Source organism: Pecten maximus, chromosome 4, assembly GCF_902652985.1.
Source record: "Pecten maximus chromosome 4, xPecMax1.1, whole genome shotgun sequence".
Taxonomy (NCBI): domain Eukaryota; kingdom Metazoa; phylum Mollusca; class Bivalvia; order Pectinida; family Pectinidae; genus Pecten; species Pecten maximus.
This window is the reverse complement of record NC_047018.1, coordinates 21,198,227-21,221,267: the sequence shown is the minus strand read 5'-3', so window position 1 is coordinate 21,221,267 and position 23,041 is coordinate 21,198,227. Positions and strand designations below refer to the sequence as shown.

General features: G+C 35.6%; 1 protein-coding gene across 1 annotated transcript in view; it reads left to right on the top strand.

The window, feature by feature from the left end:
• Positions 1-23,041, top strand: part of LOC117326434 (QRFP-like peptide receptor) — an 86,674-nt gene that overhangs the window by 43,711 nt on the left and 19,922 nt on the right. The window contains exon 3 of the mRNA XM_033883183.1: positions 6,971-7,094. Coding sequence (XP_033739074.1) covers positions 6,971-7,094 — 124 coding nt within the window. The remainder of the gene's footprint in view (positions 1-6,970; positions 7,095-23,041) is intronic.

The following is a 23,041-nucleotide window of genomic DNA, read 5'->3' as shown; positions in this document are numbered from 1 at the left end:
GATCTGCACATTAAGTGCGGAAACGAAACAATGATTGTGCAAAATGATCGGGATAAAGCGAATGCATTAGCAGACTATTTTTCAAGCGTTTTCACGGCCGAACCACCAGGCTGCATCCCCAGTTTTGAGTGATTTTACTATAAAGAGTCCATGCATTACTGCTGAAATATCAGAGCTACAAGTTTTTAATATCTTAAAGACATTGAATCCCTCAAAGTCTCCTGGACTGGATAATATTCATTTAAAAGTACTTAAGGAAACTCCTGATATACTAAAATCCCCTCTATGTGAACTATTTAACTGTTCTTTTAAATCCGGAGAGCTTCCTGACAGCTGGAAGGAGGGTCAGGTAACTGAAATACACAAAAAGGGGGACAAGAAAGCGCCAGTGAATTATAGGCCAGTTAGTTTAACAAGTGTAATATGCAAAACTTTGGAGAAAATTGTTAGGAAAGAATAATGACCCATCTCGAAAATAATAACCTCTTAAGTAAACAGCCATATGGATTCGTTAGCGGAAGGTCAACTATTTTACAGTTGCTAAAAGTTATTGATGATTGGACAGAGGTTATCGATAAGACAGGATCAATCCAAAGAGTTTACCTAGATTTCATGAAAGCCTTTGACACTGTCCCACATCTACGGCTTATAAGCAAACTAAAAGGCATACGGACTATCAACAGAAATAATCAAATGGATTAAAGTTTCTTAACCAACAGAAAACAACGTGTAACAGTAAACGGAGAAATGTATAATTGGATGGAGGTAACAAGTGGAATCCCCCAGGAAGCGTCTTAGAGCCGTGCCTTTTTGAACTTTACATCAACGACCGTCCGGCAACTCTTAACTTAAAAACATACCTATTCGCGGATGACACAAAGATTTACAATAATAATGATAACTCTAATTTACAAGTAGATCTAGACAAGCTCCAAAAATGGTCAGATAAATGGCTCATGAAGTCTTATCCGGACAAATTCAAAGTTATGCACGTGGAGAAGAAAACTAATAATGCGGCGTTACATTTATATAAAGATGAGGAAAATGGAAGAGTCGAGGTCACATTAGACCACGTGACAAAAGAAAAAGACCTGGGAATTATAACAGAGAACAGCCTAAATTTAAATGATCATATTCACGATGCGGTCAATAAAGCTAATAGAATAATGGGAACTATCCGAAGAACGTACACGTACTTGATAACACTACATTCTGTCTTTTATACAAAGCGCTTGTGCGACCACATCTGGAATACGGGGCTTGTGTATGGAATCCCTATCTCCAAAAAGATATAAATGAGATAGAAAACATGCAAAGGAAATCAACGAAGCAGATACCGGGGATGAAAGATTTAAGTTATGAAAACAGATTGAGGATCCTTGATTTACCAACACTAAGGCATAGAAGACTGAGAGGAGATATGATCCAAGTATACAAACTAACAAATGGAGGATACGATAAAGCTGTCATTGCGGGTTTGTTAATTCCAAACAATAATAAGATAACAAGAGGACATAGTCTGCCACTACTAAAAAGAAGAAGTCGGCTAAATTTGAGAAAATATTCTCTCAGTGAGCGGGTTGTTAATCATTGAAACTCTCTTCCTAATGCTGTCGTTACGTCACCAACGATCAAAACGTTTGAATCCCGATTGGATAGGCATTGGGGGCAAACTGAATGTTTTTATAATCATGAGATAGACAATAACGAACTGGTCCATATTTCGGGAAAAAACTCATTGTAACTTCGATCTGGATATATAGGCTAATATTGCCTGCGTCCAGTAATATTCTTCTTATTATTATTATGGTAAGACAGCAATATGTTTTTAAGGGGCATCTAAACAGCAAATCCAGTCAAAACAGTGATATTTTACATGCCTATAAATTCCTGCTATGGTGTAATTTAACAGAATTACTAGCTTAACTATATCATATGTCATGGCAAATTGCTGTTGACATGTAATTTGTTGAGCTGTTTGTAAATTTCACCAAAACATACCAAAAATGCATGTTTCAGGGGGACATAAAATAATTTGATCTTTATGTGTGTTTAAGACAGGCACTCTTTTAAAGCTGGATGATATGACTATATAACTGTAACCAGACGCCAGGCAGGGGCTGAAGGGAGAGGCCCAAAGCAGTCAAATGTGCTTACATCTCTATAAGTTTCTTAGTAGAACCATGGCTTGTTAAAAGCACACTCTTCTAAGATATGTATGTTAGGTATTGGATAAGGCGGATTATTTCTTGTTTTTTTAATAATTACGTTCATGTATTAAAAGCATATATATATATATATATATATATTTTTTGCAATAAAGGATGTGATATAATATACCACCGTATAACAGTATTACGTGAGAAGAAATCTTGTGAAATGTCATCTTAAATGCATCCTTATCAACGAAAAAAAGATTACATGGCTTACAATTCGACTGTAACAAATCCCAAATGTAATTTTGAAAAAAAACTCATGTTCATTCTGTGAACATTTTCCAAAGTGAGTCATAGGTGACTGTTACACATCTTACACGGGAGATAGTCCTATGGGGAACATCACCAGCGAAAAGTGGTGATAAGACGGCGTCCGGCTGGTGTGATGAGATTGTTCTTGTCCCAAGCGATAAGTATTTGTAAACTCTATCGTTTCTGTCTGATATGTGTAGACAAAAATATGATAGAGATGTTTGATTGAAGAAAAAATGTCATTAGTAGCTCGGTATAAAATCTATGTTATACCACGTACGAATCGTTCCCCTCATACTTGTAAGTACTTGTAAATACGTGGTTAGGGTTTCATATATACCAGTCAACAGTTGTCACATTTCAATGACTATCCCCTTGCTCTCACCTGGGTGGCGGATTTAAACTCCTCGATGTTTGCCGTTACCCTGCTGGCCGACATTATGTCCCCGGAGTTTGTCGCTACCCTGTGTGTCACGGTTAAATTCTTATGAATAGTGCAATCGGTTCTGAATATGCAATCTTATCTCAATGGTCTTTTTAAAACTACACAACTGATTAGAATACTGGGATACTCCCCTTCCCTTGTTCGGCGACAAAACTAAAATACTTGTTGAACTATGCTGCTTATTTTGAATAAAATTCGTGTGGGCAATGTTATAAATTCCCTGCAGCTTATATGATGAAATATTTAATATCGAAACTAATTACTACTTTCAATCAGAATTTGATGTTTTTTGTGTTATAAGTTTATCTGAAAGTAATATTTGCTCGTCGTCTTATTTGTAATTAATGTTTAGATATACTTAGTTTATTGCGGCAGTTAGAGAGTTGACAAAATGAGATATAGATTAAAAAGTGCTTTAACGAGTGGTATATATTTGTTTTTCATATCCATAGGATTAATTTGATAAAGATTTCAGAATTGTTTCACGACCTGCTTCGTTAGAGAAGGGAACTATTGAAACACTTAAGATAATGCTCGTGTCAGTTGTTGATAATTAAAACAGATACTCAGGGAATAAATTAGATTCATTTGTGCTTATTATTATTGAATTTGGTTATTTTCCTATTAATTTTAAACCATTTAACAAATTCCAATTGAATTGAATCATTTTGGTAATTTAATTGAATACGAATAGAATGAACCCTCGACACGATTTGAAAAAGTACATTGATATATAACATTAGAGTTATTTTTTATAAACATGTTTACCAAGGCCAATGGATCAAAACAGTCATGTTAAAACCTTATCACACATGTCGGTACCTACATGTATAGTATACTGTTGTGTAGTGGAGAAATCATTTATGTCATTACAAACACATGTATGTTTGTTACTGAAAAGGATAAGCTAAACATCCTCATTTATCCATATGTCAGCTCTAGAATTAATTTTGATTACACAGTAATATAATCACATTAGCTGACCAAATCTTGTTCAATCTTCCAATTGAATTAATGTTATATCAGAACCAGCAAACCCCCTTGCTAATCATGTTATACAAATTCAGATAATTTTCACATTGAATTATCAAACCAGGATTTGACAGAGATATGCTGATGCTGAGTTTCTATCCCAATTAGCAATTTCTGTGTAAGGCTCTACCTGCATGCTCTTCAAAAAAGGAGATAAAAGACATTTTCTATTTGCCGCTTAAATATATACTTTGAATATAGGACACAGTATAAGTAAAAACTCTTTATCTTGAAAACCCGCTACACTAAACAATACAGAATAGTACATCATCTCGGTGGGTCCCCACCATTAAAATGACGAAAGCAATTTATCAAATTTTGTACGGGGACCAGTCACGATCAGCGAATTGTAAGGGTGATAATTAACTCCCGCGGAAAACGCAAGTCAGAATTCGGAAATACCGTATTGCACGATACGTAACAGGCGTCTAAATTTGTGATCTGATCTTTTCTCTTTCTAGTCGACTTTTTTTTTATGTTTCCCTTAGTGCTGCCCACTTTTGGTGTTTTTGTGAGCGTTCGCCCCCGGGAGGAAAGCTTTGGGCTCTATTAATTCCTTTGTCGAGACAGAGCAGAATCTAACATTGGTAGTTACTACTGCTTAGCGCTCAGCTTTTTTAGAGTGGGACGACTAGCCCATTGTCAGTACAATGTGACTGGGTGGAGTGCTGTCCTCCTGGCTGTTTACAACAGTATGCTTCAGTTGGGTATCACAATCAAATCGGCAACAGTTCTACGCTATCACATTACAGCTTTCAAAAACACGCGCACCTCACACTTCGCATGCATCTCACTCACAGGGGAGGCCACCTTAAATTACCATAGATCTTGATTTGACGTTACAAAAAAAAAAAACTTTTTCAATGGTTTCAATGTACATCCCATTGTTCATACTTCCTCCACTTTTTGATCCTGACTGGTATATCCAATCAATGTAAATATGTTATTTGTGTAGTTATTTGTAAATATGAAACCACTGGAAACCCGGAACTAAGAGTTGTGAGCGTGTAGGGAAGACATTAACGAACTCTTGATTTTCGTGTGAGGAATTCTAATTCTACTACTAAAATCGTGAAAGTAATTGCCTAGTATTATTCACGTGACACGACGCATTGACTTAATGGCAACTTATTGCGAATTCGATAATGATGGATGATTGGCTACTGTAGTCTTCACATTAGAGATGTGCATGCAATCAGCCTGACTATTCAAATTCGATATTGAACCCATCGGCCTTTTTTTCATAGCAATTGGCTTTCTATTCTGGGATACCAAACATAATAAAAAAATCTAAAAGGAGAAACGTGTCCACATCTTGGCAGATAGACGACTAATTTTCGGATATAATATCAAAAGTCATTATGACAAATCTGACAATTATATTGCCCTTGCATCTATGGCCAAGATAATCAATTCCAAGAAAAAAATATCTCCAAACTCCTTGCGAGGAGACACATGCAGGCATCGCTGAAAATCCATACATATATGTAAAATTGACTATTTTATTATAGAAAATTCATTTCAACATGAAAATTGAGACCAATAAAATTACACCTCTGATACTGTATGTCGATCAATGACATTGTCTACATATGATGGGAACAAATTAACTGTCCAAATGTATCCGGCGACACAAACAGAGAATGAAAGGTACTGATTCCATTGTCCAACAGTATACCACAACACAAACAGAGGAAGAAAGGTACAAAAATGTCACTATCCAATAGCATGCAACGGCACAAACAGAGGATGAGGAGAACCTATCAGTTTGGTACTTTTGTACGCAAAAAAGAAGAGCAGAAGAAAAAGCATTAAGGTTTTTAGAGATTTCCACATTAGCTACTTCCTTTTTTGACATGTGACACTAACGTGTATTATTGCAAATCTACAGCAGAAGAAATATTCAAGTAAGACTAATATTTGCAGGAGTCTTCTAACAGGTCGGATGTACCCCTTACGCTGCAAGATTAAATTTCATCTGCTGTATCGTGCATCATTACAGTCGGTTTCTCTATATATTATTTCTTTCTTATTGTGTCAGTCGTCACGATACATCACTTAACATTGTCTCTCGGATATTGATCTGAAGTTAAAATTCCAAAATTCGATCTTATCATTTACAATCAAAATAAGAAGTCTGGTTTACAGGAACGGAAAATCACACAGGAAATAAGCACACCTGTGTTTTCTGAATAGTAAATTTATTCTCTATCGATACATAAAATGTTTAAAAGGACGAAACATCTACTCCATGCAGCTATCTGTTATCCGGCATATTCTGTATTTTTATTGAATTACCTTTAAATGTTGCTTTCCCCGTGTGTGCGTGTGAGTCTGATTCGTGAATATTCTAAACATATTCCAACAATTCCCATGTGGCATGGGCTATTTCTTATTTTAACACTGCTGAAATAACAACGATGCCTTGGTGAAAAGCGTTTTAATGACTACAAAGTATTTCTCAAAGTATAATTTGTTTGAAAAAAAAATAGACCTAGTCAACCAAAATGTTTTTAAAAAATCAGTTAACGTTTCATTGGTGTTTATGCGAACAGAGAAGACAATTCTATATTGTTTTATTGACGAAATAGTCTGGAGATAAAAGTTTGTTAGGGGGATTTGCCATCGTAGCGAGCAATGTGTGTTAAAACCAATCCCAGAAGGAATTATCTGTCTGATATATTAACCGTATATAATGATGAGACGTTGAAATCCCAGTCTACTGTCACGGGCTGGAAATCCACATATATAGATAGTTCAGTGTAGTGAGAAAGTGATTATGGAGACAGATCGAGTGGGTTCATTCAAATCTAAATTATATATTACAAATTAACAACAACAGCAACAAGTCAGCAAAAACAACAACATTGATGGCAAAATATCCAATGTGTCGTTGTAATAAACAAGGACCAGACTCGTATCGAAACAAAAGGAATGATAAAACAATAATGAATGGCTAAGCAATGCTTATGTTCAATACATTTTTGTTTACCAACAAAAACAATAAATTTGTTTATATTTGTAGATATTACGCAATCATACACCCCATGAAGGCCAAGTGTGTGTGCACTATGAAACTGGCAAAGAAGACAGTGATCGCGATCTGGGTGTTTGGCTCTATACTTGCCCTTCCTACATTGGTGGTACAGGTAAGTCATATCCTTTCTGTAATACAACTTGCCAATATAATGACTATTTCAGTTGTACTAGGGTAAAACTATTATGCTACATTTGATTAAAGACGCTTCGCCGCCGACAGTATACAAATAGTATATAAACAGTATACGCCTAAAATGCATGAAATGGAATTCAAGGTATGACAATATCAGAAAAATGATTACGGTGTCTTAAATTGGTAAATTAACAGACCGAACATAGTATGCAAAGTGTAAAGGAGGAGTTTCATCGAGATGCAAATAATGATTTAAAAGGTAAACATACAAGTTGAAACCTTTGGAGGGTTATAAAAACGTAAAGTATGTCACTTGTGGTATGATATCAAAGTACGATACAGTGTATTATTGTTTTCAATCGATCATAATTACTATTTGTCAGAAATGTAACACCTTTAAAATACCACTGCTTTTTAAATTATGTAAAGACACTTCAGGAATCCCATGCATCAAATAGCCCGTATGTTAACCTATTTCGTATAATCAGGCATAGCTTCATATCACCAAGTGGAAATAAAAGGAAATGTTGTTAAAATATTTCAACATTCCAGTTCATAGGCTCCGGTAGAATAATATGTCTCTATAAGACACATGAGGTGACAGGCTTCCGTAGAATACATGTGTAAATGGTATTCCCTTTGTCTGCCTTTTTAAGACACATGAATTGACAGGCTTCAGCAGAATACGTGTAAATGGTTTTGAGACAATTTGGCCAACAATATGTACGCACGCTTTCCATAGCTGTTTAGAGCCTGGCAGCTGTTATGGTACCTCGTTTAATTTTTCTCTGATGATGTTAACTTGAGCCGTACGTTTTTTTCTCTTTCCATTATCCACCACACAATTTTTTGCCTGCGTGTTTAATGCAAATCCAATTTGCATTATTTTGGCTCCCTAATGCAGTTTGTCACTTACTATTGTGCCGATTATCCTCTTGTTTTGTTTTTGTTTTCTTTTATTGTTTACTATTCCAACATTGCCCTTCCGGCCGAACATTTTGTATCCCTTCGCATGTCGAATGAGTGTGGTAATAAAGAATCCTTTACGGTTTCCCCGGCGTTTTAAATGTACGTCTCCGAGAAGACACATATACTGCCTTGTCTCAATCAAATGCCCGGCCCCAAAATGACGTAAAGACCGTCTTGTCTCAATCAAATGCCCGGCCCCAAAATGACGTAAAGACCGTCTTGTCTCAATCAAATGTCCGGCCCCAAAATGACGTAAAGACCGTCTTGTCTCAATCAAATGTTCGGCCCCAAAATGACGTAGAGACCGTCTTGTCTCAATCAAATGTACGTCCCCGAGAAGACATACAGACAGTTCTTGTTCGAAGAATCGATTTTTCATGAAAATTGTATTACTGTTTGTGTGCGAATTGGATAAACTAATGAGTATTTTGAGATATACCTTCTTAATGGATTTGGCGGGTGTTAGATTTGTAACTCTGATTTGTGCCCTGAATGAGGAGAGATGAGAGAGCGTTTTACTCACGTCAAATAGCGACATGTTTATTAAATCAATAGCCTAAACAGATCACCTTCCTGTTAGTTAACATGAGACACAGCAATATATATACATATATATTCAACATTCGTTTTGAATTACTGAATTATAACTGAATAACATGTCAATGCCTCTCATTTCTCATGAAAACTACATCGCAAAATAATTTGATATCGGGAATTTGATCTGACAAAATCGGTGCAAATTTATAGCAAGAGTGATTTCTACAACACTCCTATGTTAACCTGGTATTGGATCATAAATCATGTCTTACTATGTTGTCTGACAAAACGGATTTTTCACAACAGACCAGCTCATCACAGTTTTGTCTATGTCGAAATACCAATGCCCTTTAGTATTTCACAGCTTACTTGCATCTCAATTTGAACAAAATGCAATTTACTTCGATAGCTCTCTTGTTTAATCGTTAGGAGTGAAGTACTGGGAAGTATTCCGAATGACATAAAAAAAATATCGCAAACATATTAAAAATGTCTTTGCTGAGTGATTTTCATTAAGATTTTGTAAAAGGGCATCCTACTTGATCAACGTTATGCGGAGACATGAAACGCTTTTAAAAAGTAACACTGTTATTATTGGAGTAGTGTGAACATATATGAAAGCAACTCTAGAAGGAATCATTCTTATCAATGTTTATGATGATACATATGAAAACAACAATTTGTATACATGTTCTTGCTTTTAATGGGATATAATTATTTTTTCTTTGTTTTCATGGTAAATAATCAAATGTGATTGGTCGAAAAATTCTTTTCATTCTTCTATGAAAGAAATTCCGAGAATGGCGCCAAAAATGTGACGTCACAATACGACAATTGACGTTGCGTATTGATTTGAGAAAAAAGAATCCCATTTAAAACCAGTAAAATTGTACATAAAACATGTTTTAAATTAGAAAATCATTTTCAAAAATTAATTATAAGCGTTGATGTCAATTATTTTTTAGTTTCATCGGGGTATGAAACAAATTTTGTTTGCAAACTTCTGTAAGAATCCGCTACGCGGATTCATACAGTTTGCAAACAAAATTTGTTTCATACCCCGATGAAACTAAAGAAAATGACATCAATGCTTAAATGAAACATTCATAAATGCTACTTCCATAGAAAAACATTTCCGATCGAACGTCAGTCCTACCTCCTGTTAATACCTATATAAATCTAGTCAGGAGCCATGATGGTGTGTAACATATGTAAATCTAGTCAGGAGCCATGTCGGTATGTAACATATGTTAATCTAGTCAGGAGCCATGTTGGTGTGTAACATATGTTAATCTAGTCAGGAGCCATGTTGGTGTGTAACATATGTTAATCTAGTCAGGAGCCATGTCGGTGTGTAACATATGTTAATCTAGTCAGGAGCCATGTTGGTGTGTAACATATGTTAATCTAGTCAGGAGCCATGTTGGTGCGTAACATATGTTAATCTAGTCAGGAGCCATGTCGGTGTGTAACATATGTTAATCTAGTCAGGGGCCATGTTGGTGTGTAACATATGTTAATCTAGTCAGGGGCCATGTCGGTGTGTAACATATGTTAATCTAGTCAGGAGCCATGTTGGTGTGTAACATATGTTAATCTAGTCAGGGGCCATGTCGGTGTGTAACATATGTTAATCTAGTCAGGAGCCATGTTGGTGTGTAACATATGTTAATCTAGTCAGGGGCCATGTCGGTATGTAACATATGTTAATCTAGTATGTAGCCATGCCGGTGTGTAAAATATGTTAATCTAGTCAGGAACTATGTTGGTGTGTAACATATGTTAATCTAGTCAGGTAGCCATGTCGGTGTGTAACATATGTTAATCTAGTCAGGAGCCATGTTGGTGTGTAACATATGTTAATCTAGTCAGGGGTCATGATGGTGTGTAACATATGTTAATCTAGTCAGGGGCCATGTCGGTGTGTAACATATGTTAATCTAGTCAGGAGCCATGTTGGTGTGTAACATATGTTAATCTAGTCAGGAGCCATGTCGGTGTGTAACATATGTTAATCTAGTCAGGAGCCATGTTGGTGTGTAACATATGTTAATCTAGTCAGGAGCCATGTCGGTCTGTAACATATGTAATCTAGTCAGGAGCCATGTCGGTGTGTAACATATGTTAATCTAGTCAGGGGCCATGTTGGTGTGTAACATATGTTAATCTAGTCAGGGGCCATGTTGGTGTGTAACATATGTTAATCTAGTCAGGAGCCATGTTGGTGTGTAACATATGTTAATCTAGTCAGGGGCCATGTCGGTGTGTAACATATGTTAATCTAGTCAGGGGCCATGTTGGTGTGTAACATATGTTAATCTAGTCGGGGTCATGATGGTGTGTAACATATGTTAATCTAGTCAGGGGCCATGTTGGTGTGTAACATATGCTAATCTAGTCAGGAGCCATGTTGGTGTATAACATATGTTAATCTAGTCAGGGGCCATGTCGGTGTGTAACATGTGTTAATCTAGTCAGGAGCCATGTTGGTGTGTAACATATGTTAATCTATTCAGGGGCCATGTCGGTCTGTAACATATGTTAATCTAGTCAGGGACCAGGTTCGTGTGTAACATATGTTAATCTAGTCAAGGGCCATGTCGGTGTGTAACATATGTTAATCTAGTCAGAAGCCATGTTGGTGTGTAACATATGTTAATCTAGTCAGAAGCCATGTCGGTGTGTAACATATATTAATCTAGCTAGAAGCCATGTTGGTGTGTAACATATGTTAATCTAGTCAGAAGACATATCGGTCAGTAACATAATCTAGTCAGGAGCCATGTTGGTGTGTAACATATGTTAATCTAGTCAGAAGCCATGTTGGTGTGTAACATATGTTAATCTAGTCAGGAGCCATGTTGGTGTGTAACATATGTTAATCTAGTCAGAAGCCATGTTGGTGTGTAACATATGTTAATCTAGTCAGGAGCCATGTTGGTGTGTAACATATGTTAATCTAGTCAGAAGCCATGTCGGTGTGTAACATATATTAATCTAGCTAGAAGCCATGTTGGTGTGTAACATATGTTAATCTAGTCAGAAGACATATCGGTCAGTAACATAATCTAGTCAGGAGCCATGTTGGTGTGTAACATATTTCAATCTATTCAGTGGCCATGTCGGTGTGTAACATATGTTAATCTAGTCAGGGGCCAATGTTGGTGTGTAACATATGTTAATCTAGTCAAGAGCCATGTTGGTGTGTAACATATGTTAATCTAGTCAGAAGCCATGTTGGTGTGTAACATATGTTAATCTAGTCAAGAGCCATGTTGGTGTGTAACATATGTTAATCTAGTCAGAAGCCATGTTATTGTGTAACACTAGGGAAACGATAAAACAACGGGATGAAATATAAAGGGGAGATAAATCCGCTTATGAGATCAACATAAAAACGACATTACTATTTTGTATTATTTCATTTTCATGGTAAGTGACAAAATGGTGTCCCCCCCCCCCCCCAAAAAAAATAAGTATTACATATTATCTATTATTATGTAACCACTAAACATTTACAGATACTTGTGGCCTTTTATTCATCCGTGTATTGGAACAATCAGGTCCCCTCCCCCCCTCCCCCCCCCCCCCCCCCCCCAAAAAAAGTCTATATATCGAAAACATTAACATGGAAAGGCATTGTCTGTCATGTTTTGCGACAGATTAAATGGCGCAATGATCACTCATATCAATGTTCATGACCATAGGTTCATTACTTCCTAACAGTGTCGTGTCCCATAAAATGTCCAGTACATAGCTTTTCATGGAAGTGTTACTAGTGAACGGCAACAGCTTCAATGTATCTGCGTGTCATATTCCAACAAAGGCTGGTGAGGAGTGAGTGTAATAAACACGGAAAAGTGTTGTGTCTGGCTAGGTGGATGTTAAATTGTGGTGTGATGTCAAGATTTCAAAAAGAGAGTTCATTTTTATATTGCATATTTCAGATAGTTGACATTTTGATGATAAAGCATATGATATGAATATACAGAGACAAATTGAGAACAAAGAAATGTAAAAATGCGCGGACAGTAAGCTTTAATACTTAAAACGAGACGGACGATGCACGCAAAGCCGACATCATCAAAACTCGGTGTTAATAGCAGGCAGTACGTATAATGCAGTCGTTTATTCTGTAACGACATGCTTTGACAAAATGATCTGCTAACATCTATAGGACATTGGGGGTTGATTATTCAAATGCATAACGCCAGTAACACACTCAAATTCACTTAAGGCTGAAATATTGTTTTAATTTTGCTTGTGAAATTTTGTATAGTCTGACTGTGACTGTTTTATACCTGGTCTGATTGTGAACATTTTGTATATGTTTTTAATGAGAGTACTTGGCGAACATAATAATTCGGTACCCGTGCGTGAAAGTCGACGTTTTTCAGTGATTCAAATACTTTCATGAATCACTGGTTATTCTTCACTATACAAATCTGTATATTTTTGGAATATAGCTTAAAGACAATATATCTAGTGTGATCCTATACCAAAAAATAGAGACACCCAACTGAACATTTGGAAGAAAAAATCAGATTGATAAGGAATTACACAAAAACTGCTGGTATGATTGCACATTCAACATTGTCATGGAATTTAGTCAGCAATATATCGGAGACAAATAATACTAAGTATAAAAATAGAAAGACTCTCAAGGGAAATTGTCTTACAATGCTAATATTTCCCAGTGCGATAAGTCCACGTCAGTATTATTATCAAGTATGGAGTCCGTGATAATTCGGTCCCCAATGGGTCACACTCCAACACGCTAAACAAGAATTCAACAAAAATGAAACCGTACGGCTAACACAATAAAAATCTATCTAGGTAATAAATGTTGTTTAAACCATGAACTGTATTATTTGATATTCTTAAGTAAATAAAACAAGGTTTGAGTTTTCGTATTATAATTCCACCGCACCAGTCTGATTCTGCTTCTGTGTTAGAGACACAGTGCGAATTGCTGGAAATATCTAAATTAATCTCATTCCTGTTTTCTCTTAGAGGAAATGTACAATATGAAACTATTTTACGATGTATTTGATAAGGAAGAGTTTCGGTGTCTCGTTCATTGAACGACCTACTTTTACAGTCCACAGGAATACCAGTAGTATAACACAGAGCAACATTCTTCACGTTCTACATTATATTCCCAGTAATCTATCGCCTATAGATTCACATTCACAAAATTGGATACATCAAAGACACTCCGAGATGTCCACTCCTTCCCCGAAGACAGGGTATAAAATTGATAGACCTTTATCTAATTATAGTAGGTTGTTTGGCACGCGGTCTTCATGCCACTGCAGATTGTCAGGACGGCGGTTTGATTACATGGTCACAGCGGTTAAGCTCGTCATTGTTATGGGGTACGGTGCTCTACGACTAGGAATACTAGTAATGTGTCATTGATGTATTAGCTCTAATTTTCTAGGATTGCTTTGCTATCCTCGATGGCATCACTTAGATCTAGAGCAGATCCGCCTTAAAGAATGTGTAAATAATACTTATCTGTTCAGAAGAGATGAAGAAAGATGAGTTGTTTGTCTTTGAGTACTAAGTATTACGTTCTTGTGTACAGTGCTATATTTTTGTAGAGAATTGTTTAATGAGAAATAATTACGTGATTATATAAAGATTTATTGTCAATGGGCAATAGTTACGAGTTTATATAAAGATTTATTGGCAATGAGAAATAGTTACATTTTATATAAAGATTTATTGTCAATGAGAAATAGTTACATGTTTATATAAAGATTCATTGTCAATGAGAAATAGTTACATGTTTATATAAAGATTTATTGGCAATGAGAAATAATTACGTGTTTATATAAAGATTCATTGTCAATGAGAAATAGTTACATGTTTATATAAAGATTTATTGGCAATGAGAAATAGTTACATGTTTATGAAGATTTATTGGCAATGAGAAATAGTTACATGTTTATATGAAGATTTATTGGCAATGAGAAATAGTTACATGTTTATATGAAGATTTATTGGCAATGAAAAATAGTTACATGTTTATATGAAGATTTATTGGCAATGAGAAATAGTTACATGTTTTAATGAAGATTTATTGGCAATGAGAAATAGTTACATGTTTATATGAAGATTTATTGGCAATGAGAAATAGTTACATGTTTATATAAAGATTTATTGGCAATGAGAAATAGTTACATGTTTATATAAAGATGTACATATGTATTTGCAATGAGAAATAGTTACATGTTTATATAAAGATGTATTGGCAATGAGAAATAGTTACATGTTTATATAAAGATTTATTGGCAATGAGAAATAGTTACATGATTATAGTATACAGTTATTGGTTGGATGTGAGGGAAATAACACTTTTATTGTCCCCCGATACATTAACTATTTCCGAGGCAAAGCCCAAAGAAATAGTCATGTCAAGGGGGACAATAAAAATGCTATTCCCAGAAATATCCATGCAATAACTGTTTTATTATACCCACATTTAAAGTATTCCATCTCTCGATCAAGTGTTCATATCCTCGAGTGTCCCTAGTATTTTTCCCGAAGATAGTCTTTTAGTATGGTTACTGCCGTTTTTATTACCTGTTGTGTGTTAGCGCTGACTTTTCCGGAAACAATCCTCTCCAATCCAGATTATCAAATTCTGTAGATGAAGCCATTTTCCGAAATGTTCCTGTATCATTCGCTCGAACGATTTTATTATGCTTCGTCTTTGACACGAAAACGCTTTCGGACTTTATCGTGATACAATTAAGGGATGGCGAAATTTTCCGCGAAACTTTGAAATAGCACTTTTTACTATTAACCAGGTATATAACATTTTTGGAAGATGTGTTTCAAATAACATTTCTATTGTCTACGTTTTATATAGTGTAAAATAAGGAAAAATATAATAAAAAGATCTATTGAGAATGATAAATAGGTACGTGTTTATATTATACAATTAAAGCATTTTGATTTCGGTCGATACATGATTGTATTGCATTTTTGCCAGTGAAATATAGAAATTTATCAAACTAATAAAACTTATATTTTCACTGCAGCGATGAGCAGTGAAAATATAAGATTTTGCAGTGAAAATGTAAGTTTTCCGTTTTTGACCAATCAGAGCGGACCTTTGTATTCACTTCGTTGATACTTGCCGATTTTTCCAACCGAAGCGGAGATAGATAAATTGGTTATTTTGCTGTATTTCTGAAATGTTCAGACTAGTTTTTGACTAAATACTCACTTGACGTTAGCTATTCATGCACAGCTTCTCCTATAACAGCAGAAAACGCTCAAATTGCGTTGATCAGTCCTTTCAAAATGGCGCCGTCAAGTTGACGTGGAATAACGTCACAAAGAGATGACGTCATTACTGATTCCCGCACTTTTTGACTATCAATTTTTCGATGTTTTCAATTTTGTTTTTAAGTATATGAAATGCAATAAAAAGAAAATTGAATTGTTTCCCGTTAAATATAACATATATTTCAGTCGTATGATAGAATATTTCGATATTTTTCACTCGTGTTTCGCACTCGTGAAAATATCGATATTCTGTCATACTCGTAAAATATATGTTATATTAAACGGGAAACCATTCAATATCCGTGTTGATATGAAAATGTATAGACAATGAGAAATAGTTACTTGTTTATATAAAGATTTATTGACAATGAGAAATAGTTACGTGCTTTTATAAAGATGTATTGACAATGAGAGATAGTTACGTGTTTATATAAAGATTTATTGACAATGAGAAATAGTTACGTGTTTATATAAAAATTTATTATATATTGTGTATTTATCCATATTTTCATTGGCTAAATCGCTAACACGTGACTTTTGATAAATAGCGATATTAACTGGTTTCGAAAGCAAAACCAGTTAATATCAAAAAACCAGTTAATAACACCGACGCTAAAAATAGATTCTGGAAATACACTACCGGAAGTTACGTAATACCATAGCAACGCATAGGAAATGACTGCGTCTGCTGTTTCGCCGGATTCGAGTCCTAAAAAATTGCGGTTGCGTCTCTAAACGATGAGAACATTAACAAGTTAATGACAGAAAAGGATTCCATAAACACAAGAAGAGCGACAGACTCGGCTGCATAAATGTTTAAGGAATATTTAAAAGAAAAGAACGTGGCAGAGGACGTTGAGACTTTGAACTTTGAGTTGAGTACGTTTATCATTTCATCATATATACTTTGATTATATAATAAAACAGTTATGGACTTTTTACTTGGTTAATATGCTCTGATATTAACCAGAATGTAACCATATTGACAATGAGAAATAGTTACGTGTTGCAGCAGTATCATATATCTATTTATATAAAGACAGAACACATATTGTTTAATGCTGATCCTATCAGCTCGGTCCTGTCACCAACAAACATAAACAGGTAAAACCAAACTTGCATTTGCTGATATTGACACCCATCCGACATGTTCATCTTGCAATAACGCCATCAATGCCTGGAATACCGGGAGAAAGTAATTATTGAGGCAAAGTTGTGATTTTTATTGAGGTAATTCGTGCTCAATCAACCTATCAATGGCATTGTTTCTAGTTGTACCCTCGGTTTTAAAAAATATGCAGCTGGACAGTTACGTTAGTGGGTTTTTTTCATAAATAATTTTTGTCCAGACCATAAGCTCTGAACTATTGCTGGAAAGTATGTCAATGGAATTTGGAGGATACTTACTAAAGCGGTGTGCAATGCACTGCCGTAAGGTCACTGTGACATTGGTCGTAAGGTCAAAGGTCAAACAAGTGCGAATGACATTTACAATTATTTCTTGTTCGTGCCTAAAAGTCAACGGTCAATTGGATGCAAAACAATAACGACCTAGTAAGAGAGAAAGGAGAAACGTTTCCTTCACATGTTGATGTTTTCACGGTTACCAATGGTGTTTTTTGTTTTGATGTTTTCTCAGTATGGAAGGTTGTTTTATTTCCTTTTGATTCGGTATCTTAACGTTACCCCCGTGATAATCTATTTCTGTTTGTTAAGGTGTGTCCCCGTTAAAGATGATGTTTTCTGTTCTGTTCTTTTCTTTTCTTCTCGCATTTTGATCATATGTCCATTCCGTTTATTTTGATTTTCATCAGTATCCGTTGATGTTGTTTTACCTTTCGTTTTTGTCTTTCCTGTATCATATGTATTTCCGTTTGTATTGTTGTATCTTCGGTTCCCGTGGATGTTGCCTTTCTTTTTGGTTTGGTGTGTCAACTATATGCGATTGTGTTGTCTACTCTTTTGTTTTGTTTTTCCCTGAGTACCTAATAATGTTGTCTCTCCTTTTGTTTTGGTGTCTCCCCGAAAGTTGGTGAAGCTTTCTATTCTTTGTTTTGGTGTATATACGGTTCTGAATATATTTAATTTCCTTTTATTTTGTTTATCCTCGGTACCCGATTGCATCTGTCCCTTAGTTTCACTCAGCTCCCTCATTACAATAGTAAACATTTTGTTTTACACAATCAGATGAAATAGAAGATATGAAACAATGGTAATATACCTATAAAACACACATATCTGTCAATTAAGAATGAGTGATAATGGCTGAGACTTAAGCCTAGCTTCCTTGACTCATTAATTGTGAGTGTGATGTACTGTAGAATATTCTCTTATTGTGACGAGTTTTAAACAATTCCTGTTATTCCTGATGTGTGGCTTGACATATGACTAACTTATTGATGTTTTAAACTTCATCATTAGTCAGAATCTCTAAGGTAAGTGTAAACATCAATGCATGTCTTCATTACCTTGTGTCAGCAAGGAGCAAGGCACGAAACAAATACATCATACATTTATCGATCAAAGAGTTTGAACTTTTGACATTCTCCATGCCTTATAACTGAAGACATCCTTTTGTAATTTTTATGGAACTTTCCATCATTTAGATACACACTATAAGAACACATAAGGAAAAAAACCTTTCTGGCACTTTTCCAAAGTCATTGAAAGTGATATCAAAAAGGATATGAAATGTGTTTTGGGTTACCTAACTAGAAGCTCGTTTGTGTGAATCGAATGGTTGAGCCTTATATCAATTTCTGTGGAGATATGATAATGCTTCTGTCCATGTTAGCTGTCATGGGAGAGCATCACTCTTATGTGTGCTTTGGATATTTGTGATTATTTGGCACTTTAACCAGTCCATAAACCTCACAATCTTGGTCGTTAATATATCGACCCTGAGGGAAAAGTATAAATAAAAACATATGAGTTAGTTTTCATTGGAAATGACCAATCCAATTAACGATAAGCATGTTTGCTTTAAATCAATTTTCAATTACGTCATCAATTTTACTACCACTATGCAATCTCGATATCTAATTATTTCAACGGCATTCTGTTGTTTCTTAAGTAGTATCATAATTAATTTTCACACCCACCCACTCAGTCTCACCACTGCCCGGGACTTTCTCAAGCATAGTGACACTGGTCTACGACTTCTGTCGCATGTAAAGAGTCAAACTACTACTTCATTCTCTCCCGGGGATCGATCTACGGTTGTATGTATGGAAAAAGTAGCAATTTATCTTTAATTTTTACCTATTAATTGTGTTCAATTATACCGCTAAACGTTTTGAGCTTATACATCAAATGGAGCAAGAGTATGCAATTTATGAACGTAAAAATCTTTATACAATATCATTAAGATATAATTCAATCAATTCGCTGAAAAGGTCTATTGCATTATAGAATAAGGGCATATAAACATTTAATTAAATAGATGTACATTTGATAAATCGAACCTGGCTGTGTCATTACCATGACGTTTTGGAGTTTACATTACATATCAGTTGTAGGGATCAGGGCTACGGATAATGACCGACTATTCGGCCATTTTTTTCGAATCTCTAGCTCTATATGCCTCGGGTCATGTTTCTATCGATAAAATGACCATTACAGGACAAACAACGTATTTGAATTACAAAAACACAAATACATAACTCTCTTTGAGCTGTACCCAATACTATATTGGTATCCAATGCAAAATTCATATTACCTATTATCAGTTTATTTGTTTACTTCCAGACATTCTTCAACCTCATACATCAAAGCAAGTCACGCACATAAACATTCATTATCTGTCTAGTTGATAGAAACATTGAACTTACCAAATGGGAAACAATATCACTCACTAAAATCATTTAAAACATGTTTTCCTTGGTATCGACTGATAAACTACATTGTATAACTATTCTTGCTGAAATCACCATTGACAAAAGCATTACCAATTCTTCGACCGTTACATCAATGCTTTTATGAAAAGCGGTTACATAGATACGACACAGACGCTCTGTTACACGTCTTGTTAGACCGATACAGGAACAGAACTCTCTTAAAGTGGCGTTTGAAAATAGCAATATCCGGTGACTGTTGTCAGACGCTGAAACACTCTGCAGGCACAGTGTTGGCCGGGTTTAGATTGTGATATGAGACACTTGTGACAATATACAAGACAGACAAAATTAACACCCTGCAGAGCTTACAGACGTCCTCAAGGTCGTTCTAGTATTTGAAGGTATAAGGGATTATATGAATCATAGCAGAATTTGGATTTAGGAAAGAATAAAACTGAACGAAATCTGAATATAACAAATACGTCCACTTTTTCTACACTAATGCAGTATACATGATATGTGTATCTTGATCTATGAAAGCCTTACAGGAGCATTGTAGGACAAAATATAAAGTAGTTAAATTGGTGGGTAAGTGTTTCTTTCACTAAGCCAAATACAGAAAAGAGCATATAAAAACCAAAGCTGAAAAGATAGACTTGGCTAAACATTGTAAACACAACATTAACAAATAAGATACACTATCACTTTTACTGGTTTAGAAACTATCACTTATATTGGTTTAAAATGAATATGCAATGTAATGACGAGACTTCATTAATTGAGACTCGGTAAAGTGTAAGATTCTTTTCCATTTACTTCATAAATCTAAATATGTGTTTATCCTTCTATGATTTCGTTCCTAGGAATGCCCTTCCCTGTCTGTGATTTGAAATAAAACAACATGCATTTTACAACCATATTGTTTCACCAACTTGATCAATGTATTCCTCATTTGCTATCAAACAAGATAAATGTAAACAAACGGTTATGTTTAACAATGATATTTTACTTTTATAGGCATATTCAGGTTTTATGTACACCGTTCCATCCTTTGCAATATCTCTGTATATTTCCGAAACACTTAAGACGGGAGTTATGATGGGCCCCAATGGACTGGAAAGTCACGTGGTGCAGGGTTTTTAGATCGACTTAAAGTCATTAACTTTTCGCAATGTGTGTTATATTACCATTCAGTTTATACTCCTTTGTAAAAGTGAAGAATAATATACAATAGAAAAATCCTTTTCTCGGTAGCAGCATACCAGCTTACAATTTTCATTAAATCTATATATATTTATATACATTGTATAAGAAGAAATGTATTGGTCTTCTTAATTTCAGCTTCCTGGTTGTCAACTATAATGTTCTGGACCGGTAAAGTTTTCTTTTCTTCAGTTCACATCTGTGTATGATGATTATACCATACTCGACGTTCTGGTCTTTGGAGTCATCAATGCATTATTCCTTAGGGGACATATATCAGCCAGCACTGCGCACGTGATAAAATATCAGGTTTCAGCTCTGATTGTTTGTTTGATTGAACCGCTGGAAATAGCATTCAACTTTATCTGTTAATCATGAGAAAATCATAAATAGAAAATGTTCATCTGATATATTCACTGTATCTAAACTTGATTTATTATGCAATCATCATAAAATACGTCACAAAACTTTGCATGATTAGCAACGTGCAGTGTCTGAATAAAAGAGGAAACCAGAGTACCGAAGTCTGGCAGTAACCCCGAATCTTTCATGTTCATTTGGGGTATCACACCTCGGTCGCCTTGATACGAGGGCTGATTGATATGTTGTGAACCTCTTATTGAAGGATTTGATTTTTGCCGGACACACTGTATTTTTTTCAACATAGTAGCCTTCAGTATTTATACGCTTTAGCCAGCAGTGTTTAAGGGTCTCAATGCTACTTTTATAGAACTCCTTTTCTTGGCTGTTCAGAAAGTCATCCACTGCATGTATGACGTCATCATCGGATTGAACGTGTCTGCCTGAAATAGCGGTTTTCAGTTTTTGGAATAGGTGGAAGTCTGATGGAGCGAGATCAGGTGAATAAGGCGGATGCTCAATTGATTTAAAGCCACAATCGTGAATGGCAACCATGGCAATGACAGGCTTGTGAACAGGAGCATTGTCCTGATGGAATAACACACCTTTAGTGAACTTCAGTTTAATATTTTCTGGTAACGGCATCAGAAGTGGATCATAGTATGTGTCATTGATTGTTTGTCCATTTGGAGATAATTTATCAGCAAAATATCATCTGCATCCCAGAAAACTGACACCAAAACGTTCCCAGCTGATGGAACTGTCTTTGCCTTCTTTGGCGGGGAGAGCCAGGGTGCTTCCACTGTTTCGATTGTTGTTTGGCCTCTGGGGTAAAATGATGGACCCATGTTTCATTCAGTGACAAATCACTGAAGAAAGCTGGCAAGATCGTCCTCAAAAAGGTTAAGATTAGCACGCGATAATGTGCGCCTGGTGTGCTTCTGATCAACTGTTAGAAGTCTTGGAACCCATCGAACCGAAAGCTTTCTCATTACAAGATCCTCGGTTAGTATGGAAACTCTGCTGGCTATCTATCTTTCTGTGACTCGTCTGTCGGTCATAACAATATCATGAATTGTATTGACCATTTCAGGGGTTCAGGGGTTGACAGGCCTTCCACGACCGGGGGATCATCCTCAAGGCTCTGTCGGCCGCCCTTGAATTCCGCCATCCACCTTTTCACTGTAGCATATGAAGGGGCCTCTTTCCCTTGTGTTGCTACCATATCATTATGGATAATATGCAAATATTGGATCACTGCTCTTTCACCAATTTTGTCCATTTTACGTAACTCGTAACTTATATCAACTATAGCACTCGACTACTGAGAACAGGTTTCTGAAACTAACTCGATATATGTCCTATATTGCCTTAGGAAGCGCTGTTGTGGGGCGGAACTTGCAAGTGTTCTACCTTCGCAATAAGTTAGTTACCTGTCTGTGTAACTACTAATGCTAGTCTGTTCTTACTTTTCTGTCTTGTTCTATGCAAGGGACGAAATATGTTGTTTTTTTTTTGTTTTTTTTTTTACAAGAATGGGGAAAGCGTTAAGTAAACTTGATATCAGAAGCGACTAATGTGAGATGTCCTTCACAGAGGGATTCTGTGCAAGTGCATCAACCATTTGAAAATGGATTTCTTTGGTGTGTATGCCTAATAATGTATAAAACTGCATCATACAGATATTCCGTTCTTGTGAGGATGCTATGTACAGAAG